We start from the raw sequence: 19,020 nt of genomic DNA, 5'->3' as shown, positions 1-19,020 counted from the left end.
TATCTGTCTGTCTGTCTGCTACGTTTTCACGGCCCAACCGCTGAACCGATTAGTACAGACTTGGGATACATCCCGGGGAAGGACATTTTGCATTTGTAAAACGTTCAATAATTGATAATTAATAAAAAAAAAAAAACATAGGCTACTTTTTATCCCGGAAAATCAAAGAGTTCCTACGGGATTTAAAAAAACCGAAATCCACGCGGGTGAAGCCGTGGGTATCCTCTAGTACAGCATAAATGTGTCTGCATCTTATATCTATATTTAGCACTAGGTAAGTGTAGTATTTGAGCAGGTAATTAAAACAGGTTGCAAGTCCCTGGCCTAGGAACGGCTTTCCTAATTTCTCTTTGTTAAAATTAGATAAACTTACTCGATTTTCAACATTGACATTTTCAAGATATTCCCTAAACTTGAGAAATTTTATTTGCTGGCAGCCTCTGTGCTATAATTTCGCCCCTCTGTCAATGTCACTCAAGTGTCATGCCAAGAGACCAAGAGAACCATAGAGCCTTGGATGATGGATTATATCTATGGATTATATATAGAGCCGTGGCCATAGAGGTAATCATTCATCATTTTATCCAAGGCCGTCGTGGACTGCATTCTCTCTCTGGATTACTGGTCTGTGGAAAAGAAAGAGCCACAGCCAGATAAAAAAAAGGAAGACAGAAGCATACCATCATCCACCATACTTGGATGAATTATTACTCTATGCCACCATACCACGAAAACACACAAACTAGGTAACTACAAAGTACTGAAAAAGAAATAATAATAACAGTTTTTTTTAACGTGATTTAACAATTCAAATCTTATCTGTGGTACAATTATTTTCATTAAATTATTTGATTTGATAATAATTAATCAAGCGCTAGACCTGTGATCATTTAATTTACAAATACACAAACAAACACTAAATAATGTTCCTGCTCTAGAGGTCGGACGTAAATCGCGAAAAGGAGCACAATGAGATGACAAACAATACAAAATAATAAAGTGTGTATGTGATAAATATTCAGTACATAAAATATACTATGATAATCCATGAAAACTTGGTAGTCTCTTGAATAAATAAGTGCTGGGAGCCCGTTTCATGTAGTCGCATCTTACTCAATTCACAAAGCAGTAATCTGTGGACAATTTGCGATGAATTCAGTGGCTATAAACGGCGGAAATGACCGGTTGATCCACGAGGCAGATCAGCTCATATCGTACATCGAACGGGGCTCTACGGTGCTCAGGTTCTATCCCAGGAAGCGACCGGAGCGTCGGATGCTGTCCGTTCGCCGAGAAACGCATCAAGTCATATGGTACAGGACTGGAGTTCCACAGCGGCAAGCGTTCGAAGGTGCATTAGATATACGTGATATAAAAGAAGTACGTATCGGGAAAATTGGGAAGGAGTTCGAGAGATGGCCCGAGGAAGCCAAGAGGGTTGAGAACAGCAAATGTTTCTGCATTTACTACGGGTGCGAGTTCAAATTGCGATCAGCTTCATTTGCAGGTAAGAACCTAAATTATTCTGCAGTTATTTCTTATAAATGGCCCGTTACGTTACCAGTTTCACTCATCAACTTCATCAACATCAACTTCACTGTTGCCCGCCGATTACTGTGTGCTAATCCAGGGTATAATCTATCACCATTCTAGATTTCAGCCCAAATATCCGTCCAGTAGTTTTTGCGTGAAGGAGTAACAAACACACACACACATACAAACTTTCGCCTTTATAATATTAGTGTGAAGTGTGATTAGTGTCATTGTGTAAAAACACACTTATTAAGTTGAGGTGATAATAAAAAAACTCCACCAGTGTTTCATTGTACTTTTTCTTCTAAATAACTTTCTAAAGTAAGTAAAGTAACATAGTCAAGTATTTGATAATAATAACCATAATTAGCTGATGCCTGCGACTATGTATGTGTAGTTTTATGGTCTTAATATTCACTGGAAACTCTTTTTCCAAGATAAAATGTAGCCGAGATCTTCAAGTCTTTTATTATATCCAAAAAGGCCAAACCAAGAAACTTATGCAAAAATTTTGATCTATCAAAAGTACTCATAATAACGTAATTGTGAATTCCCACCTAAAATAAATTCCTGTTAAAGCAAAGTTTAATAATAGATTTAGATTCTCCGTTGAATGTTGTTGAATGTTTTCACAAACATGTGTACATTTGGCAAAAACCAAATACTGAGTCAAGCTTAATCGTACCGAATAATACTACACCTTATTGACATAGTTAGTCTAACAATCTACAGCAGCTATTAGAATAGAATAGAATAGAATAGAATAGATTTTTATTCAAATAAACTTTTGCAAGTGCTTTTGAATCGTCAAATAATTTACCACTGGTTCGGAATGCCGTTCCTACCAAAGAGAAGAACCAGCAAGAAACTCGGCGGTTGCTCTTTTCAATTGTGCAATTTACAATAATATTCTATACTATACAAGCAATTGCAGACCCGCGCATTGCTGGAGCGAGTCAAATCCATGCTTTTTTATCATTTACATAATCTTCGATTGTGTAATATGCTTTTGCCAGGAGCATACTTTTAATGGATTTTTTAAACTTTGGTAAAGGCAAGTCTAATATTGACTGTGGAATTTTATTATAAAATATTACATTGGAAATAATTACATTAAATTTTGCTTAAATTGTTAAAAAGTTGTTAAAATGTCAATCCCCAACATCCCAAATAGAAGATTCGGCAGGTCGGGAGTTTGCTCCTGGGCATGCATCTCTAACTTTTCTGAGTCATATACACTTTAAGCAATTAAATATTATTTGATATTTTTTTTTCCTTACCATAAAGCTCCATTATTTAATGGTAGCTTTATTCCTACTATGATCTAGCCTATGGGCTAATAAATAATTTTATTCTAGCTTAAACTTCTACTTATGAATAATTTCTAAATCTAATATCAGTCCAATAACTGTCCTTAGTTTATTCTTATATGCTTACGGTCCACTATGTTATTGCAACCTAGATAAAAATAAAGTAGCACAAACACAATTACACAATCACTGCATTTATGCACTTTTTAACACTAGTTCGAACGGCTTGGTTCTTTTGAGTCTTCTTTTTATGTCCAAATTATCTAGAAGCTTCACAGCCTAGAAATTTATGTGATGATTAAGTCGATGTTGGTGAGCTTCTGCAAACTTTTGGATGACTTTGTATACGAACTCTATCTTAAGGTCCCTGTGGAGATCGTGATTTCTTACATCATCTTCAGCCTTCACTGTTGGACATAGGCCTTCCCTATAGAGCGCCACCACACCCGGTCCTCAGCCTTCCTCATCCAGCCACTTCCCGCTAGCCGCTTTATATCGTCGGTCCATCGTGCTGGAGGGCGTCCCACACTACGTTTGCTTAAACGCGGTCTCCACTCAAGGACTTTCCGGCTCAAACGGCCATCGCCTCTACGACAGGCATGGCCTGCCCACTGCCACTTCAGCTTGCTAATAGTTTGGGCTATGTCAGTGACCTTGGTTCTCCTGCGGATCTCCTCATTTCGGATCTTATCCCTCAGTGAAACTCCTAACATAGCCCTCTCCATAGCTCGCTGAGCGACTTTGAATTTGTGAACAAGGCCATTTTTCAGTGTCCACGTTTCAGCACCATAGGTGAGGACGGGAAGGACACACTGGTTGAAGATTGATTTCTTACATACCAGGGTGCATTTGTTATTTCCCTGAGTACTTTGTTCTGGAATCTCTGTATTACTTGTACATTGGTCGATTTAGTACACCCCCAGAGTTGTATACCATACATCCATACAGCCATCAGAATTTGCTTGTATAGCATAAGTTTATTATTTATTGAGAGTGTTGAGTGCCTTCCAAGCAGCCAATACATTTATTTGATATTTAACGATGAAGAAACACATCTCTAGGAAACCTGCATGCCTGAGACTTTCCCATAATGATCTCAAAGATACGTAAAGTCTCTGTTCACAGGCCAGTGTGGCAGACTATGGCCATTCTATATGACTATAATTGCCCTCCCAAATAGAAGAGCTACGTTTTTAGTCCAGTCATTTGGTACTCAAAAAGGGGCTTCCTCATTTTTTAGGGTTCCGTACCTTAAAAGGAAAAACTGAACCCTTATAGGATCACTTTGTTTTCTGTCTGTCTGTCTGTTATGTCTCTCAAGAAAACCTATAGGGTAAAAATGTTACATAACCATTTTTATCGTCAAATGAGTCGGACAAAAGTTATCATCAAAAACTGTTTTTGGATGCCGTTTTCCCAAGATGGCTCGCGCCGCCGGCAAAAGATACGAGGATATTTCAAAATGAAAATTCTGAAAGAGCGCGTCAAAATCTATAAAACCACCAATTTTCAAAACTGCCAGAAAACTTTCGAGGTGAAACTACCAAATGACTGGAATACTTAACCATTATGGCATATTACCACACATTTGGTTAGTACTGTACTTTAAAAGATTATTTTTTGATTTACTTAAGTAAATTTATGTTTTTTATAGCTTCAACAGACAAGGAATGTGAGGCCTGGAAACAGGGGCTAAAGTTCCTAATAGAGGAGGCCATAAATGCTTCGTATCCACTGCTTATTGAGAGATGGCTGAGAAAAGAGTTTTACTCCATCGAAAATTCGAATGAAAAGTGAGTTTTACTTTTATTTTTATCTAATCCAGTTAATGGCTTTAGGTCTAACACGAAAGTTGGACTAATGATCCTAATTACTCTTGAGTGACTGTCATGCTAATTATATAGAGAAGGCAACTTAGCCCGTTCAGACAGACCCACAGAAAGACAGACAAACAAAAATTCATTATGGTACAGTTCAAATAGGCATATGAGCTTAATATGGGGTTAGATATTTCGAAATTACAGACAGACACTTCAATTTTATTTATTAGCACATATGTAGATAGCGCCAAAGAAATGGGTAATTCGTTTTGCCAATAAAATATAGTATACCTGTTTATAGTCACAAAATAGCCATTTCATTCCCTCTTAAATGCTGAATGACTGGGCCACTGTCATAATGAAGTAATTATTTGCAGGATATCATTGAAGGAAGTAAAAGCCTTTCTACCAAAGATCAACTGCAAGATAGCAACGAACCGGCTTAGAGACATCTTCACGGAAATCGACGTGAACAAGGCCGGGGAACTATCCTTTGATGAATTCAATTTGTTTTATGAAAAGTTGGTTTACGATGAGAATGTGAGTTTATTTTGGTTTAGTATCCATTTTAGTATCGAACCGCAAGGCATCGTCAAAGTCTGCGCCCCTACATTGTTGAAATCCTATGTACTCGTACGAAGCGATTTGCTTCCCCGTTTCTAGTACACACTGGTAGAATATGGCATGCCCTTCCAGCTTTTCCCGCTAGCTATAATATTAGTACCTTCAAAAGAAGGGTGAATTTTGGGCAGACGCGCTCCACCTTTGGCTGCATCATCCCCTGTTCGATGCAATTCAAGCTTAAGCCTATGTAATTACAAAATAGAGCCTCTATATAACAATGGCGAAATATATTTTTATAATGTCTTTGTTTTATTCATTACCACATTTAGGGGCCCGCTTGATATCAATCACACCTGATGGAAAGTGTTGGTGGGGCCTAAGAGCAACAAATTTACCTAAAAGATGTTGATTCACTTTCGTTTTAAAGATACCCAAACTGTAATTTGGTAGGAAATACAGTTGCAAAACAATATTGCAAACCTTAGCGATGCGATGTTATATTTTGTAAAAATATAGAGCTTTCAAGCTATAGAAATAGCGCAATAAAAGATGGCGGTCTCAAAACAGCTGTCCCGTTTGGTGGCTATTTCAAATCTCATACAGTAAAAAGTTCTGACTACTCACTGCCTGACGCATTAACACCCAGCCCTAACCCTTTGACCTAGAAAGCTGTCACCCACGAATGGCACGCAGACGCAGGTTCGAATCCTGCTGGTTCGGCAGTTCTTGATACGTATATAAAAGTAACTCTCAAGTCGCGCCTAAGGCCGAGCTCACTTTGGATACGTTTTCGTACGAATTCCATTCGTGCAGAAACGTACGAACACGCACGAACATTCCCGACCTTCTGAGTACTATGAAAGCGCTCACACTGCGCGCGAGTTAGTCGTACGTATACGTACGTGCAAGTCCGACGTCCGAAACCAATCCGAACTTGTTGGGATTTTATTACGCGTTCGTGCGTTCATAATGTTCACACCGGTACTCTGTGTATTTGACGGAGAAAAACGTATTCAGTGTGCGCACTCAATTCGTACGAACAGTGTTCATACGTTTACGTACGATATAATTCGCATCCAAAGTGAGCGCGGCCTAAAGAAGTATTAAGTACTTAAAAAATAAAAACATGAATCCTTTCAGTCCGTGAGTGATATCTTCAACAAATATTCTGCCTACTGCTCCAACGGAACAACCATCACTCTGCGAGAGTTCCAACGCTTTCTATTGACTGAGCAACACGACCAAATAGGCGAGGATGAAGTCAAGGTTTCGCAGTTCATCAGGGACTACCTCAGGGACCCTCAGAGGGACATCTACGAACCCTACTTTACACTTCATGAGGTGAGTTGTACAAAATCACTACCCATACTGTAAATGCGAAAGTGTTTCTTTGTCCTTCGATCACACTACAACGGAGTAACGAATTGTCGTGATTTTTTGCGTGAGTATAGTTAAAGACCTGCAGAGTGAGATAGGCTATTTTTTATCACGGAAAATCAATGGGTTCCCACAGGATTTTTAAAAATCTTAGTTTAGTTAACTGCTGGGGAAACGTTGATAGTGCCGAGTTCAGTACTGGACTGTAACTTGATACAAAGCGCTCGAAACTTCTGGTCGGGGAGAGTGCCTGTGTGAAGCCCGTAGATGAAGTCACGGGTATCAGCTAGTAATAAATCCACCTCTAGGCTAAGTAAAGTTAGCAAGTCATTCATTGATAACTGTGTACGTTTTTATAATAAGCTTCCAGAAAACATATTGGAGATGTCTCTCAATAATATTCAAAGTTTTCATAAAACGTAAACTGATTGAAAAATCCCATTACTATGTAAAGGATTATTTAAATGATACAAAAGCTTGGGAATGAGTTGCCAAACAGCTTTGATAGTTCTAATAAATATAAGTGTGTAGTGTAAGTAAATATTAAAGTATTTTATTATCTTTACAGTTTGTGGAGATGCTATTTTCCAAGCAGAACTCTATTTGGGACACAAAACATGATCATGTTTCCCAGGACATGACGAGACCTCTGTCACACTACTGGATCTCCTCCTCACACAATACGTAAGTTTTGAAATTCATATATTCAATTCAATCAACTATATAAACATGAGCCCATATAAATTACAAGATGCTTAACTGCTAAAATGTATGCTCATCTCTTGCGAAAGAAATAATTGAAGAATTGCAGTTTATTTGAAAGCCGTGATAGCTTAGTGGTTAAGACGTCCGCTTTGTATTTGAGAGGTCAATGTGTCGGTCCCGGGCACGCACATATAACTTCTCCGAGTTATGTGCGTTTTAAGCAATTAAATAAGCCTCGATAGCCCAACAGTTGAGGAGCTGACTGAATTCCGAATGGCTCGGTTCAAACCCCTCCCGTTGCTATTCCGCTATTGTCACAAGCCTGGCACAAGCTTTATGCTTAATTTTTTTTCTTTTAAAAAAGAAATAATAATAATTAATAATTAAATAAATAACACACTTGAAGGAAAACGTCGTGAGGAAACAACATGGCTGAGAGAGCCACAACGGGTGTAAGTGAGTGGTTGTCATAACTAGATGATACATTGAACAAGCTAATCTTTTATAGATATCTAACGGGAGACCAGTTCTCGAGCGAGTCATCGGTGGAAGCGTACGTGCGATGCCTCAGGGCCGGCTGCAGGTGTATAGAACTAGACTGCTGGGATGGTCCAGACGGAACGCCCTTCATATACCACGGACACACATTGACTACCAAAATAAAATTTATGGACGTTCTGAGAACTATAAAGGAGCACGCTTTCGTAGCGTCCGATTACCCTTTGATATTATCGATAGAGGATAACTGCTCTTTGCCTCAACAACGGCGCATGGCGAGCGCTTTCCAAGATGTTTTCGGCGAGATGCTGGTGGTACAGCCCTACGAGAAGAACGAAACTGTGCTACCGTCACCGCACGAGTTGAAACGCAAAATTATATTGAAGCACAAAAAACTTCCCGAAGGTAAATGAAAAACACTGTTCCCTTTTTAGGATTCTGTGTTTCCTAAGAAAAAATGAAAATCTTTTAAGTTCACATCGTCGTCTGACTGTCGTGTTTGTCAAGATTCGTCAAAGGAGAGAAATTTGGCAGGTAACAATGTCTTATAGCACAAGTAAAGGAAATAATCTGAAAACCGTGAAATTGTGGTTACATCACAAAAAAAAATTAAAAAATCTTATTCCTTGTACAATGGTAGAGATGCAAATTTTTATTCAATTGACACTGTTCCAAATAATGAGTTTTCGATTTTGTTTTTTTTTTTTTTTTAAATACAGGTGCCGAAGAGAACTCTTTCGCCGTGCGTCAGGAAGAAGGCAAGGACTTAGACCTGCGCAACACCATAAAAAATGGCATTTTATTGCTGGAAGATCCGGTGGATAAAGAGTGGAATCCACACGCGTTTGTGCTTACGGAAAACAAGTTGTATTACACGGAACACTACAACACCCCGGGCGAAACGGACAACGATAGCGACGGGGAGCCAGAAGGAGATAATACCAGCGTACCCCAAGATGAATTACACTTTGCCGAGTGCTGGTTCCATGGCAAATTGGCTGGTAATCGACAAGAGGCCGAGGACCTTTTAAGGGCCCATTGCCATTTGGGGGATGGGACGTTTCTAGTGCGTGAAAGCGTAACCTTCGTTGGGGACTATTGCCTATCTTTCTGGCGGCAAGGCAAAGTGAACCACTGCCGGATAAAGCTGAAGCAAGAACGGGGCATCACTAAGTACTACCTTATCGATGCGGTGTGCTTCGATAGTCTGTACAGCCTCATCACTCATTACAGACAGCATCCACTTAGGAGCCAGGTGAGTTAAACATAAAACCGGTCAAGTGCAACTCGGATTTGCACAAGAAGGGTTTGTCATTGCATTCAATTATAATCATCGTATTTTCAGCATATAATTTGCATCGATGTATATGGATGGGTCCTTCGAAGATAAAAAACGCGCTCAAAAAGTCAATAGAATTTGCAAAAGTCTCTTGACTTTGTCAATGACGATGACGTAAGATTCAAGCGTATTTTTGCGGACGGAATTGTATGGGAAAGGCTAATCCATATACATCGATGATAATATGCAGTTGTGAGGTATTACACTTGGCAGGTAGAAATAACAACGGACCTAATATGCTTCCTTGCGAAACGCTACTATTATTGGGGCGCCAAGAAGATCTAAAGGTGCGTTTTTCTAAGTTTTAGGTAAAAGAATGTCTAAGTAAAGGAATCGTACTTTATTTCATATATAAATAGTGGTTTTAATGTTTGTTTTGATTGGGTTCTTTATCATCATTGTCATTAGGTGTATTTGAGGCAAATATCTTCATTACACAGTTTCGTTGGTAGTAAAAGACCCAACTGTTTTGTAAAGTGAAAAAGCTGCTGGAATAATTCAATATACAGACTGACCTAACAGATTTAATCAAAAATGGAACTAGAAAAATATGTATGTTATCATATGAATGATACAAGCTGCGTAGAAAGTAAAGGATAACATATTATTCAGCATTAAAACACATAACCTGAACGCGAGACAAACCAAATAAAAACCTCATAAATATTTATAAAGACACAAGTACAGAGTATAAGAAAAATAATACAACTGAACTGTAAACAGACTACTAGTGAGAGAATTTGTATTATTATAACATTGTAATACATAGCTAATTTATTTGTTTTACTCAAGCGAAGTGTGGGACGCCCTCCAGCACGATGGACCGACGATATAAAGCGGCTGGCGGGAAGTGGCTGGATGAGGAAGGCTGAGGACCGAGTGTGGTGGCGCTCTATAGGGAAGGCTTATGTCCAACAGTGGACGTCCACAGGCTGATGATGATGATGATGACTCAAGCGAAATTTTTTCGGTATCTTGTCAGTAATCATCAGTACCATCACCTGTCTTCGTTTTTGCTCGCGTTCTGGTTACATCCTGCAGTTAAGAACTCTCGATCTACGGATACAGTAAAGCAAATCTATAAGACAAATACGTTGTTTGTCTGATTTGACTCACGGACTCCTCATTGTATATGTATGTATTGTGATGTGTGTTGCACCTTTCGCCCCATACATTTACATGTTGTATCTTGTTTCACAAATTGGGATTTAGTCTAAAAAATGACTTTTCACGCGCCTTCTTGACTCTATGGGTCAACTGTCACGTCAAAAGTACGATTGTTTATATACTATCTCTATGGATTCAATGGATTCCCTCAAGGACTCACTTTTAAAATAAAAGACTCAAATCTTACTTTTGACATGACATTTGACACATAAAGTTAATAGCGCCTGGAAAATCAATTTTTACGCATTATATGTTTATTACTGTCCTAACTACCATATGCCTGCCATCTTTAACCTGGATGGTAAAAAGCAAAAAAAGTAAGATATATAAAGCAGTGACAGACTAGTGGTTAAGAATGCCTTCTATTTGGGAAGTCAGGGATTGATCCCGGGCACACACCTCTAACTTTTCGGAGTTAGGTGCGTTTAAAGCAATTAAATTTGTTTTGACGGTGAAGGAAAATATCGTGAGGAAACCCGCATACCTGAAAGTTTTCCATTATAATCTCAAAGCCAAACCGCACAAGACCAGTAAATCCGTCTTATTGTGACAGGAGATCAGTGTTCAGTTGTAATAGAGTTGATGATGAAGTGTTCGGTGTCGTTCAACAGGAGTTCCTAATAACCCTCAAAGAGCCAGTGCCTCAGCCCAACAAACACGAGGGCAAGGAGTGGTGGCAGGCGACGTGCTCGCGCGCGCACGCCGAGGAACTGCTGCGTAAGGCCAACGCGGACGGCGCCTTCCTCGTGCGCCCTAGCGAAAAAGAGCAAGGCTCTTATGCTATCAGTTTTAGGTGAGGAGTCTTTAAGCGTCCATTCTAATGTTTTTTTTCTAAATTGAATTTATGAGTATCTGCATCTTTTTCTTTTTAATATGACTAAAAAGAACGGAAAATGAAATTTTAATTGAAAGATTGTAAATTTTAGTGCATTCTACAAATTTAAACAATAGGCTCATGACTGACACCTAACAGTTCTAAATTAAATTAGGTTTGTCTGTGCTTTTTTTATTACATTGGTGAGAAAAAGATACTCTATAAATTGTGCTCAGAATCAGTACCAATGTTTATTTTATTCCAATAGGATAGTGAAGGGACCATGGTCTAAACTCTAAACAGACTAAAGGTCCTTACAGACAGTACTAGCCAGAGAGACGTAGATTCAATCCCCATCTGAAATTCATGGTTCTTTTTTTAAGAATATTAGCCATGCTAATCATGACTAATACTCCCCTTTCCCCTCCAATTAAGCGTAAAGCTTGTGCTTGTGTGAGTGGGTACGACAATAGTGCAATGGGTGGGGTTTGAACCGCCGACCTTTCGGAATTCAGTCCGCTCCTCAACCGTTGAGCTATCGAGGCTTTGGTGAGTGTATGCACTAACATCAATGTTTACAATTTCATTTTATTTGCAGAACGGAAAAGGAAATCAAACATTGCCGTATCAAGCAAGAAGGACGTCTATACACAATCGGCACTGTCAAATTCGAAAGCCTCGTCGAACTAGTGTCATACTACGAGAAGAACCCACTATACAAGAAAGTCAAACTATGGTTCCCAGTTAGCGACGACATCGTGCGGCGAATCATTGCAGTAAGGAGCTACTTTCTATTAATTTCACCTTAAATGCACGATTTCGATAGACCGGTAAGTGGTAACGGGTCGCCAAGTTTTGCAGCATGTTCGCAGGTGTCGTTTTGCATTACACTGACAGAGCGGTCGTGGTCGCCACTGCCGGGCTGTGGCACGCTTAGTGCGTCTCCATTCATCTTTGACGGCTACCTTCTTTGTGCAATGTTATGGGACGTCCACCGCAGCCCTTGCTTGGTCTGTCTATCTCATGAGCGATCTAAATAAAAAAATAAATGAATAAAATAAATAAATTGATTGATTGATTGATTGATCTACCATGTGCTACTCTCTCTACTCTGATGTCTTCAAGAATCTAAAAACAATTGCATGTAAAGGCGGCCTTATTGCTCAGAGCAATCTATTCCAAAGTTATTCATTTCACTTCTTTTTTCAGGAGCCAGACGATAACTCAGTGTATGGGACGCCGGGGTACATGGATCCTACATCTTTTACTTCTAAGGTAAGATGCTAAGTGATGCAGCGAATTCTGCATTAAAACTATGTCACACTTAAAATTAATCCATTAAAGGTTTTCTATGAAAAATATTTTAATGTCCCTCAATGAAACAGCAATGTAGAACCAACCAAGGTCAAATGAGCTTGATGGCTATCATTCAGTGTTAATTACTGAGTTAGTGAATTAACCTGCAAGTGATGTTACAAATCAGAGACCTCGTGTTCGCCGGCGAAGACTATGTGCAGAGGTTGTAGATGTGTATTGCTCTACAAGATGAGGTGCATATTATAGGTTATGATTTGATCGTCGGTGTCGTTAAAAACGTGCTCAGGACGTGTTTTATCAGGAAATGGTGGTGGCCATATGCACATGTTTGTGTCTTCGTTACCTTCTATATTCTACACCACCCTTCAAATATATTCGTGGCTATAACTTTGAACTAGCTACGTCGGTTTGGTCCATGCTTACTGAAATTGGATCGTTTGTATCCTCAGATAACTGTAAAGGCATTGTACGACTACCGAGCGCGTCAGGACGATGAGCTGTCGTTTTGCAAGCATGCCATCATTACCAATGTGGACAAGCCAGATGAAGGCTGGTGGCGCGGCGACTACGGTGGCAAGAAACACCATTGGTTCCCCGCCAACTATGTGCAGGAGATCGAGGTGCCACACATGCCGGATATCGTAAGTATATGGACTCTCCACGACACGGCATAACGCTACACCAAACGACACGATACGATACGACACGACATGAATCAAGATGACCTCCCTGACGCTGTGGCAGCGCTGTGCTCGCTGAATGTGAACACAAAATTTTATCAACGTCAACAACGGGTATTGTAGACAACAAGTGTAAATTAAAAATTTTCAACACCCCCGACAAGTGAAGGTTACGGTAACTAGAAAAGAACTGATAACTTTCAAACGGCTGAATCGATTTTCTTGGACTATTCCGCGCCTACGATCGAAAGTATCTGAGTTTTCCAAAACATCATTTTCAAATAAATAATTATGTATCTAGGCAACGTCCATCTTGACAGCTTCACATTTGTCAATTGACACTTGAATATTATGAACCTAAGGGTTATCTAACCTTCTTTTCTACAAGAAAACTAGAAAAGAGCTGATAACTTTTAAACGACTGAACCAATTTTTTTGGATTATAGCTAAGAACACTCTCGATCATGCCACCTTTCAAACAAAAAAAAAGTAAATTAAAATCGGTTCATTCGTTTAGGCGCTACGATGCCACAGACAGATACACAGACACACAGATATACACGTCAAACTTATAACACCCCTCTTTTTGGGTCGGGGGTTAAAAAGATATAACTCCAAAAGATTTTATGGATCCATTCATTGGGCCTAGTATAGAATTTGGTAATTAGTATTTTGATGTTAGTAATTTAAATGTCCGAAACTTTTCAATAGAAATTTGACCACTATTTCTCAAACCTATTTCTTGTGAGACTGGAATACAGACTGCGGTCAATCAGTTTCTTTCAATTAGCCTCTCCCATATGACCAATATTTTAATAACGATTGTATTTTCTCGCTTAGTATCGAACATCACCTATATTTAAAACTAGCTGATGCCCGCAGCTTCGCCCGCGTGGATTGGTCAGATCCCCTGCAGCATCAGGATTGAGGAGTTGGAATCCAAATTTTTTATGAAACAATGTCGCAAAGTTCCTCTATCGATTAAAAAAGAAATGACGCAATTCGGTTCAGAAATCTCGGAGATTTCGGTGTACATAGGTAGAAAAACACAACTCCCTTCTTGAAAGTCGGTTAAAAAAGTAGCCTACGTTACACCCTGGTCAATCCTCTACTTGTATGTGAAAATCCCGTTAAAATCGGTTCAGCCGTTCCGAAGATTAGCCTTTTCAAACAGACAGACAGACAGACAGACAGACAAAAATTTTAAAAACGTGTGATTCAGTTATGGTATCGTTCAAATAACCATATGACCTTAATATGTGGTAGTTATTTCGAAATTACAGACAGACACTCCAATTTTATTTATTAGAATATAGATTAGTATAGATTATTTTTGTTTTCTAAACATTCAGTTTACCATCATAATGTTTATGGCATGCAAATATTTGATTTTCATCACACTTCACAGCTTGATTTGTTTTTCATACAACATCAGTTTGAGTTAGTTGGTCCTGTAAACAAAAAAAAAATGAACAAGTGCTATTTTGAAAATGAGTAATTCAGGTCCAGGTCCAGGTCCATTCTTGGTCCAGGGGCAACCAGGGGTGGTCTTTTTGACGACTATAACTAATAGGAATATTAACTATGTAATAGTTTATTAATATAAAAGCCAAAATCTTAAGTCAATTGTATTTATTATGTAATACTTGTATTTAGATATTAATTGCTTAGTTGATTTCTGCCAAATTAGAAAATATTACAATAAAATTTTTTCATGAGTAATTCTATCACAATACCTAATGTAAAGTTTTCTGTGACAGTCTTGCCTGGAGAACGAATCAGCTGCATTGGGATCCTTACAAAAGGGAGTTGTAGACGTTTTGGGAGCAGTGGTGGAACTTGTTTTGGTCGACGAAGGGGGAACTGCGCGGTGGATCGTGCGTATACAGAGCCCCGCTATGTGTGCGCCCTTCGACATGGCCGCGCCGACCAGGGAAATAGCCCTCGAATGGCTCACGGCGATAAAAGAAGCCGCTCAAAGTGCCAGCGAAAAATCTCGCATGCACAAGAAAATGGAGCGAGCGTGGAGGATCGCCAAAGAAATGTCCGACCTCATAGTCTACTGCCGCTCTGTCGCCTTCAACCAAGAACGTCTCCGCAACGCTTTCATCTGCAACGAAATGTCGTCCTTCCCCGAAACCAAAGCCGAACGTCTGATGTGCCAGCAGGAAACTTCTTTCTTCATGAAATACCACAGCGTTCAACTCAGCCGAATTTACCCGAAAGGACAACGAATCGATTCATCCAATTATAACCCTGTACCGTTCTGGAATGTTGGATCTCAGATGGTCGCTTTGAATTACCAGACCCCAGATAAGGCGATGCAGATTAATATGGGCAAGTTTAAGGAGAACGGTGGGTGCGGATATGTTCTGAAGCCGGAGTTTATGTTTGTGGAAGGGTACAATCCGTATGATAAGAAGAGTATCGAGCAGAAAGTTCGTCCGATGTCTGTGATGCTGCGTGTGATTGCGGCGAGGCATCTGTGCAAATCGGGAAGGGGGACAGCCAGCCCTTTCGTCGAGGTAGAAATAATCGGTGCGGAGTACGACACTGGAGTCAAGCTTACCACAAAGACAGTCAGTGAGTATGATTCTTCATCAGTCTAAGGGCTTGCGCAAATAAGGGACCTTTTTTTCAGTTTGAAATTATTAGCCGTACTAATCATGACTAATACCTCTGTATCAAATTTCATATAAATCGGCTAAACAAATGGAGCTTTAAGAATCCGTGAGAACTCTATGGTTTTCTGGGATAAAAAGTAGCCTTTGTACGAGATGTAAGCTAACTCTGTGACTTTCATCAAAATCGGTTAAACTATTGGACAGTAAAAAAGCTGTGATAGCCTAGTGGTAAGAACGTCCGCCTACTAATCGGAGGTCGGGGGTTCGATCCCGGGCACGCATCACTAACTTTCAGTTATGTGCGTTTTAAGCAATTAAATATCACTTGCTTTGACGGTGAAGGAAAACATCGTGAGGAAACCTGCACGCCTGAGAGTTCTCCATGTTCTCAAAGGTGTGTGAAGTCTGCCAACCCGCATTGGGCCAGCGTGGCAGACTATGGCCTAAACCCTTCTCATTCTGAGAGGAGACCCGTACTCAGTAGTGGGGCGGAAATAGGTTGATCATGATGATGATGATGATTGGACAGTGAAAAGCTAACAGACAATCAGACACACTTTTTAATATTAGTATGAATACATACAACATAAAGCCCAATTCCGTTCCACATGTTTTGTGCTTGCTGACATACCATTTTATTTCCAGCAGACAACGGCATAAACCCGATCTGGAACGACATCTGCGAGTTTGAAGTGGCGAACCCCGAGATGGCATTGATAAGATTCGTGGTGCAAGACGAGGACATGTTTGGAGACCCTAATTTCATCGGCCAGGCTACCTACCCTCTATTGTGTCTTCGAGCTGGTTATCGAAGCGTGATCTTAACCAATGGGTATTCTGAAGAACTTGAGTTGTCATCTCTATTGGTACACATATCTTTTACACGAGGACATTAAATGACAATAGATTACGCTTGAATTGCATATTGCGGCAAAGACGTGCGGCGGTCAAAGAGTTTCTTCAAAGGCTTAGCGCCAAAAGATAGCTGCAATATGATTATTGTAATCAACTCTGATTCGCCGACACTCCCAAGAATTGATTGCAGAAAGAATGACAAAAATAAAAAACCGGTCAATGCGTGTTGGACTACGTTATTGATTTGCGTCGTTTTTCCATTTACGAGTACTTTTCGATGCTGCCGTAGCTCTTGCATTTGCTACTAGACTTTTTGCTCTTATCAATTCTCTTTGATGCGACGTCGCAAACTGCATTTCATGTAACTATATATGTCTTTAAACCATTTCATTTAACCAAAACTTTCTGCACCTACACACCTGTCAAAATTACCTGTCAAAATTAGGTTTGTACCCGCCAGTACAAGCAACTTCGGACGTAAACCCAGTTTTGTTCCTGACTGTACTGTTAACGTGTGACGTTGGTTAATATTTTTAAGTCAATTTTCTGAGACGCATAATAACAATCGGTCAATTCCTTATTCAAGAGACTTAATTGTATTTAACTTTTTCATAGTCAAGTTTTGACAACAATATTTTTCTATACACATTTAAATAAATACATAGTCCGTACTAAATGTCATCTCACGCGCCATTTTAACAGTATAGGTCAACTGTCATGTCAAAAGTACGGTTCACCTTTAAAATAAGGAATAAAATTGTTCTTAAAAGTTAAAATGGCGTGTAAAAAACTCATATTTTTGTAACCATTTTTGAAACCAATAATAATTATAGAAAAAAATGGAATGTGGTATTTTGAATAATTTAATGTATAATTTACTGAAGTAGTGAATAATTTAGTAAAGAAATACCGATAGGTATTTCCTATATGGTTAAATATATATTAATATGTACTATTGTATATATTACTCGTATAAGTGAAGTAGAAAGAACTTCCATAATAATATTAAATAATCGATGGAACGTAAATGAAAATGGCTTTAAAGATTTCTAATGGCAGCATTCTTAGTATGAGCCCTTCGGCGTTGGTGCCAATTTTTTTTTTGTTTTATAGTTAATCTTATGATATAATAATTGCAGGATTAAAACAATACCATCACAGTGCAATATTTCCATAGTAAATAAATCTTTACACTTTTTGTGAAATTTTAATTTTAAATTTATTTATTCTGTAATATTCTTAGGAGCCAATATTTTGGTATGTTCACAAGAGCTTGAGCTTTACTGAAACCTTATATTTATGTGGAAAAAAAACAACTGACACTATTTTGTAATATTTATATTTAATTATTTATACATTATATTTAAATATTTTTAATCAAATGTGCCTTCACACTTCAAATTAATTTATGAATCATGCATTTGTATAATATTAAAAATATACTTATTACTACTACACTGAACAGACTGACCCAGCTATTCTCTGTATTGAGAAAGTGAGATTTATTTATAAAAAGATTAACTTATTATACTTTTTAAGCTGAAATGCATCATCACCAATTTTCACATCACTGCATAAATGTATGATAAAATGTGCGATTGATTTCACATTTTATATATTATAATATAATTGATATAATATTAATTTATATGAAGATTTCATTGAGAAATAAAAAATGATACTATGTTATGATAGTATTATTTACATTACATTACATTAGTAGATATGATATGCTAGCGATACTTTTTTTATTCAACAGGAGACATATTATTCTAAAACGAGTTTTAAAGTTTTCCATTTATCTTCGAAATATAGTATGAAAACAATTGCCTTGCACTCATTTTGTTTTCACCTTGTGCATTATGGCTATAATATGCAGACTGATGTTCAAAATGACATATCTATTATAGTATATTGACTTGTGAATTTGTGATCACAAAAAGCGTTTCATAGTCATAGAGGCCAGCGGGATGATTCTCATGATGAACTCAGTGATCATCACTAAATGAAAGTCATCAAACTCATTTGACATTGGTTGGTTCTACAGTGCTGCTTCAATGAGCGATATCAAAATAATATTACGTAGAAAACCTTTGATGGTTTAAAAATAAATGTCAAATGAGCTTGATGGCTTTCATTCAGTGATGATCACGGAATTAGCGAATTACCCCGGCACCCCTTATATATGTATCTAAATTTACCTAAGCATAATAACTGGAGCTTGATGGCTTTCATTCAGTGATGATCACTGAATTAGCGAATCACCCCGGCACCCCTTATATATGTATCTAAATTTACCTAAGCATAATAACTGGTGTAGAAAACAATTTTTTCAGTAAAACTGTTGTTTTACATAACAAACATAATATTATAGGTAGATGCCATTAAGGCGCTAATTTATAACAGTTATAAAATGT

The 19,020-nt window shown here is 38.5% G+C and overlaps 1 protein-coding gene across 2 annotated transcripts; it reads left to right on the top strand.

Annotated features, from left to right (window-relative positions):
• Nucleotides 1-598: 598 nt before the first annotated feature.
• On the top strand, nucleotides 599-16,905 carry LOC123880687 (1-phosphatidylinositol 4,5-bisphosphate phosphodiesterase gamma-1). 2 transcript variants are annotated; one of them, XM_045928947.1, is made up of 13 exons: nucleotides 599-1,507; nucleotides 4,498-4,636; nucleotides 5,041-5,203; nucleotides 6,368-6,568; nucleotides 7,173-7,288; nucleotides 7,818-8,212; nucleotides 8,527-9,062; nucleotides 10,925-11,106; nucleotides 11,726-11,903; nucleotides 12,337-12,402; nucleotides 12,894-13,085; nucleotides 14,885-15,707; nucleotides 16,397-16,905. In XM_045928947.1, exons 1-13 carry the CDS (start codon nucleotides 1,150-1,152, stop codon nucleotides 16,642-16,644), a joined length of 3,597 nt encoding a protein of 1,198 aa, XP_045784903.1. In that variant the 5' UTR covers nucleotides 599-1,149; the 3' UTR covers nucleotides 16,645-16,905. The 2 variants fall into 2 exon arrangements, with proteins under 2 accessions (XP_045784903.1, XP_045784902.1); XM_045928946.1 differs by having other exon boundaries at nucleotides 16,394-16,905.
• The last annotated feature ends 2,115 nt before the right edge of the window (nucleotides 16,906-19,020 follow it).

The sequence above is a fragment of the Maniola jurtina genome, chromosome Z (genome assembly GCF_905333055.1).
Source record: "Maniola jurtina chromosome Z, ilManJurt1.1, whole genome shotgun sequence".
NCBI classification, from domain to species: Eukaryota; Metazoa; Arthropoda; class Insecta; order Lepidoptera; family Nymphalidae; genus Maniola; species Maniola jurtina.
This window is presented reverse-complemented; position numbering and strand designations above follow the sequence as displayed.

What these genes read in the sequence shown, in the direction of transcription:
- LOC123880687 (XM_045928946.1), top strand. Translation starts at nt 1,150, where the DNA reads ATGAATTCAGTGGCTATAAACGGCGGAAATGACCGGTTGATCCACGAG. An exon ending in ATCTCCTCCTCACACAATAC is followed by an intron (nt 7,289 to 7,817) that starts GTAAGTTTTGAA and finishes AATCTTTTATAG; the next exon opens with ATATCTAACGGGAGACCAGT. An exon ending in TGCCACACATGCCGGATATC is followed by an intron (nt 13,086 to 14,884) that starts GTAAGTATATGG and finishes TTTCTGTGACAG; the next exon opens with TCTTGCCTGGAGAACGAATC.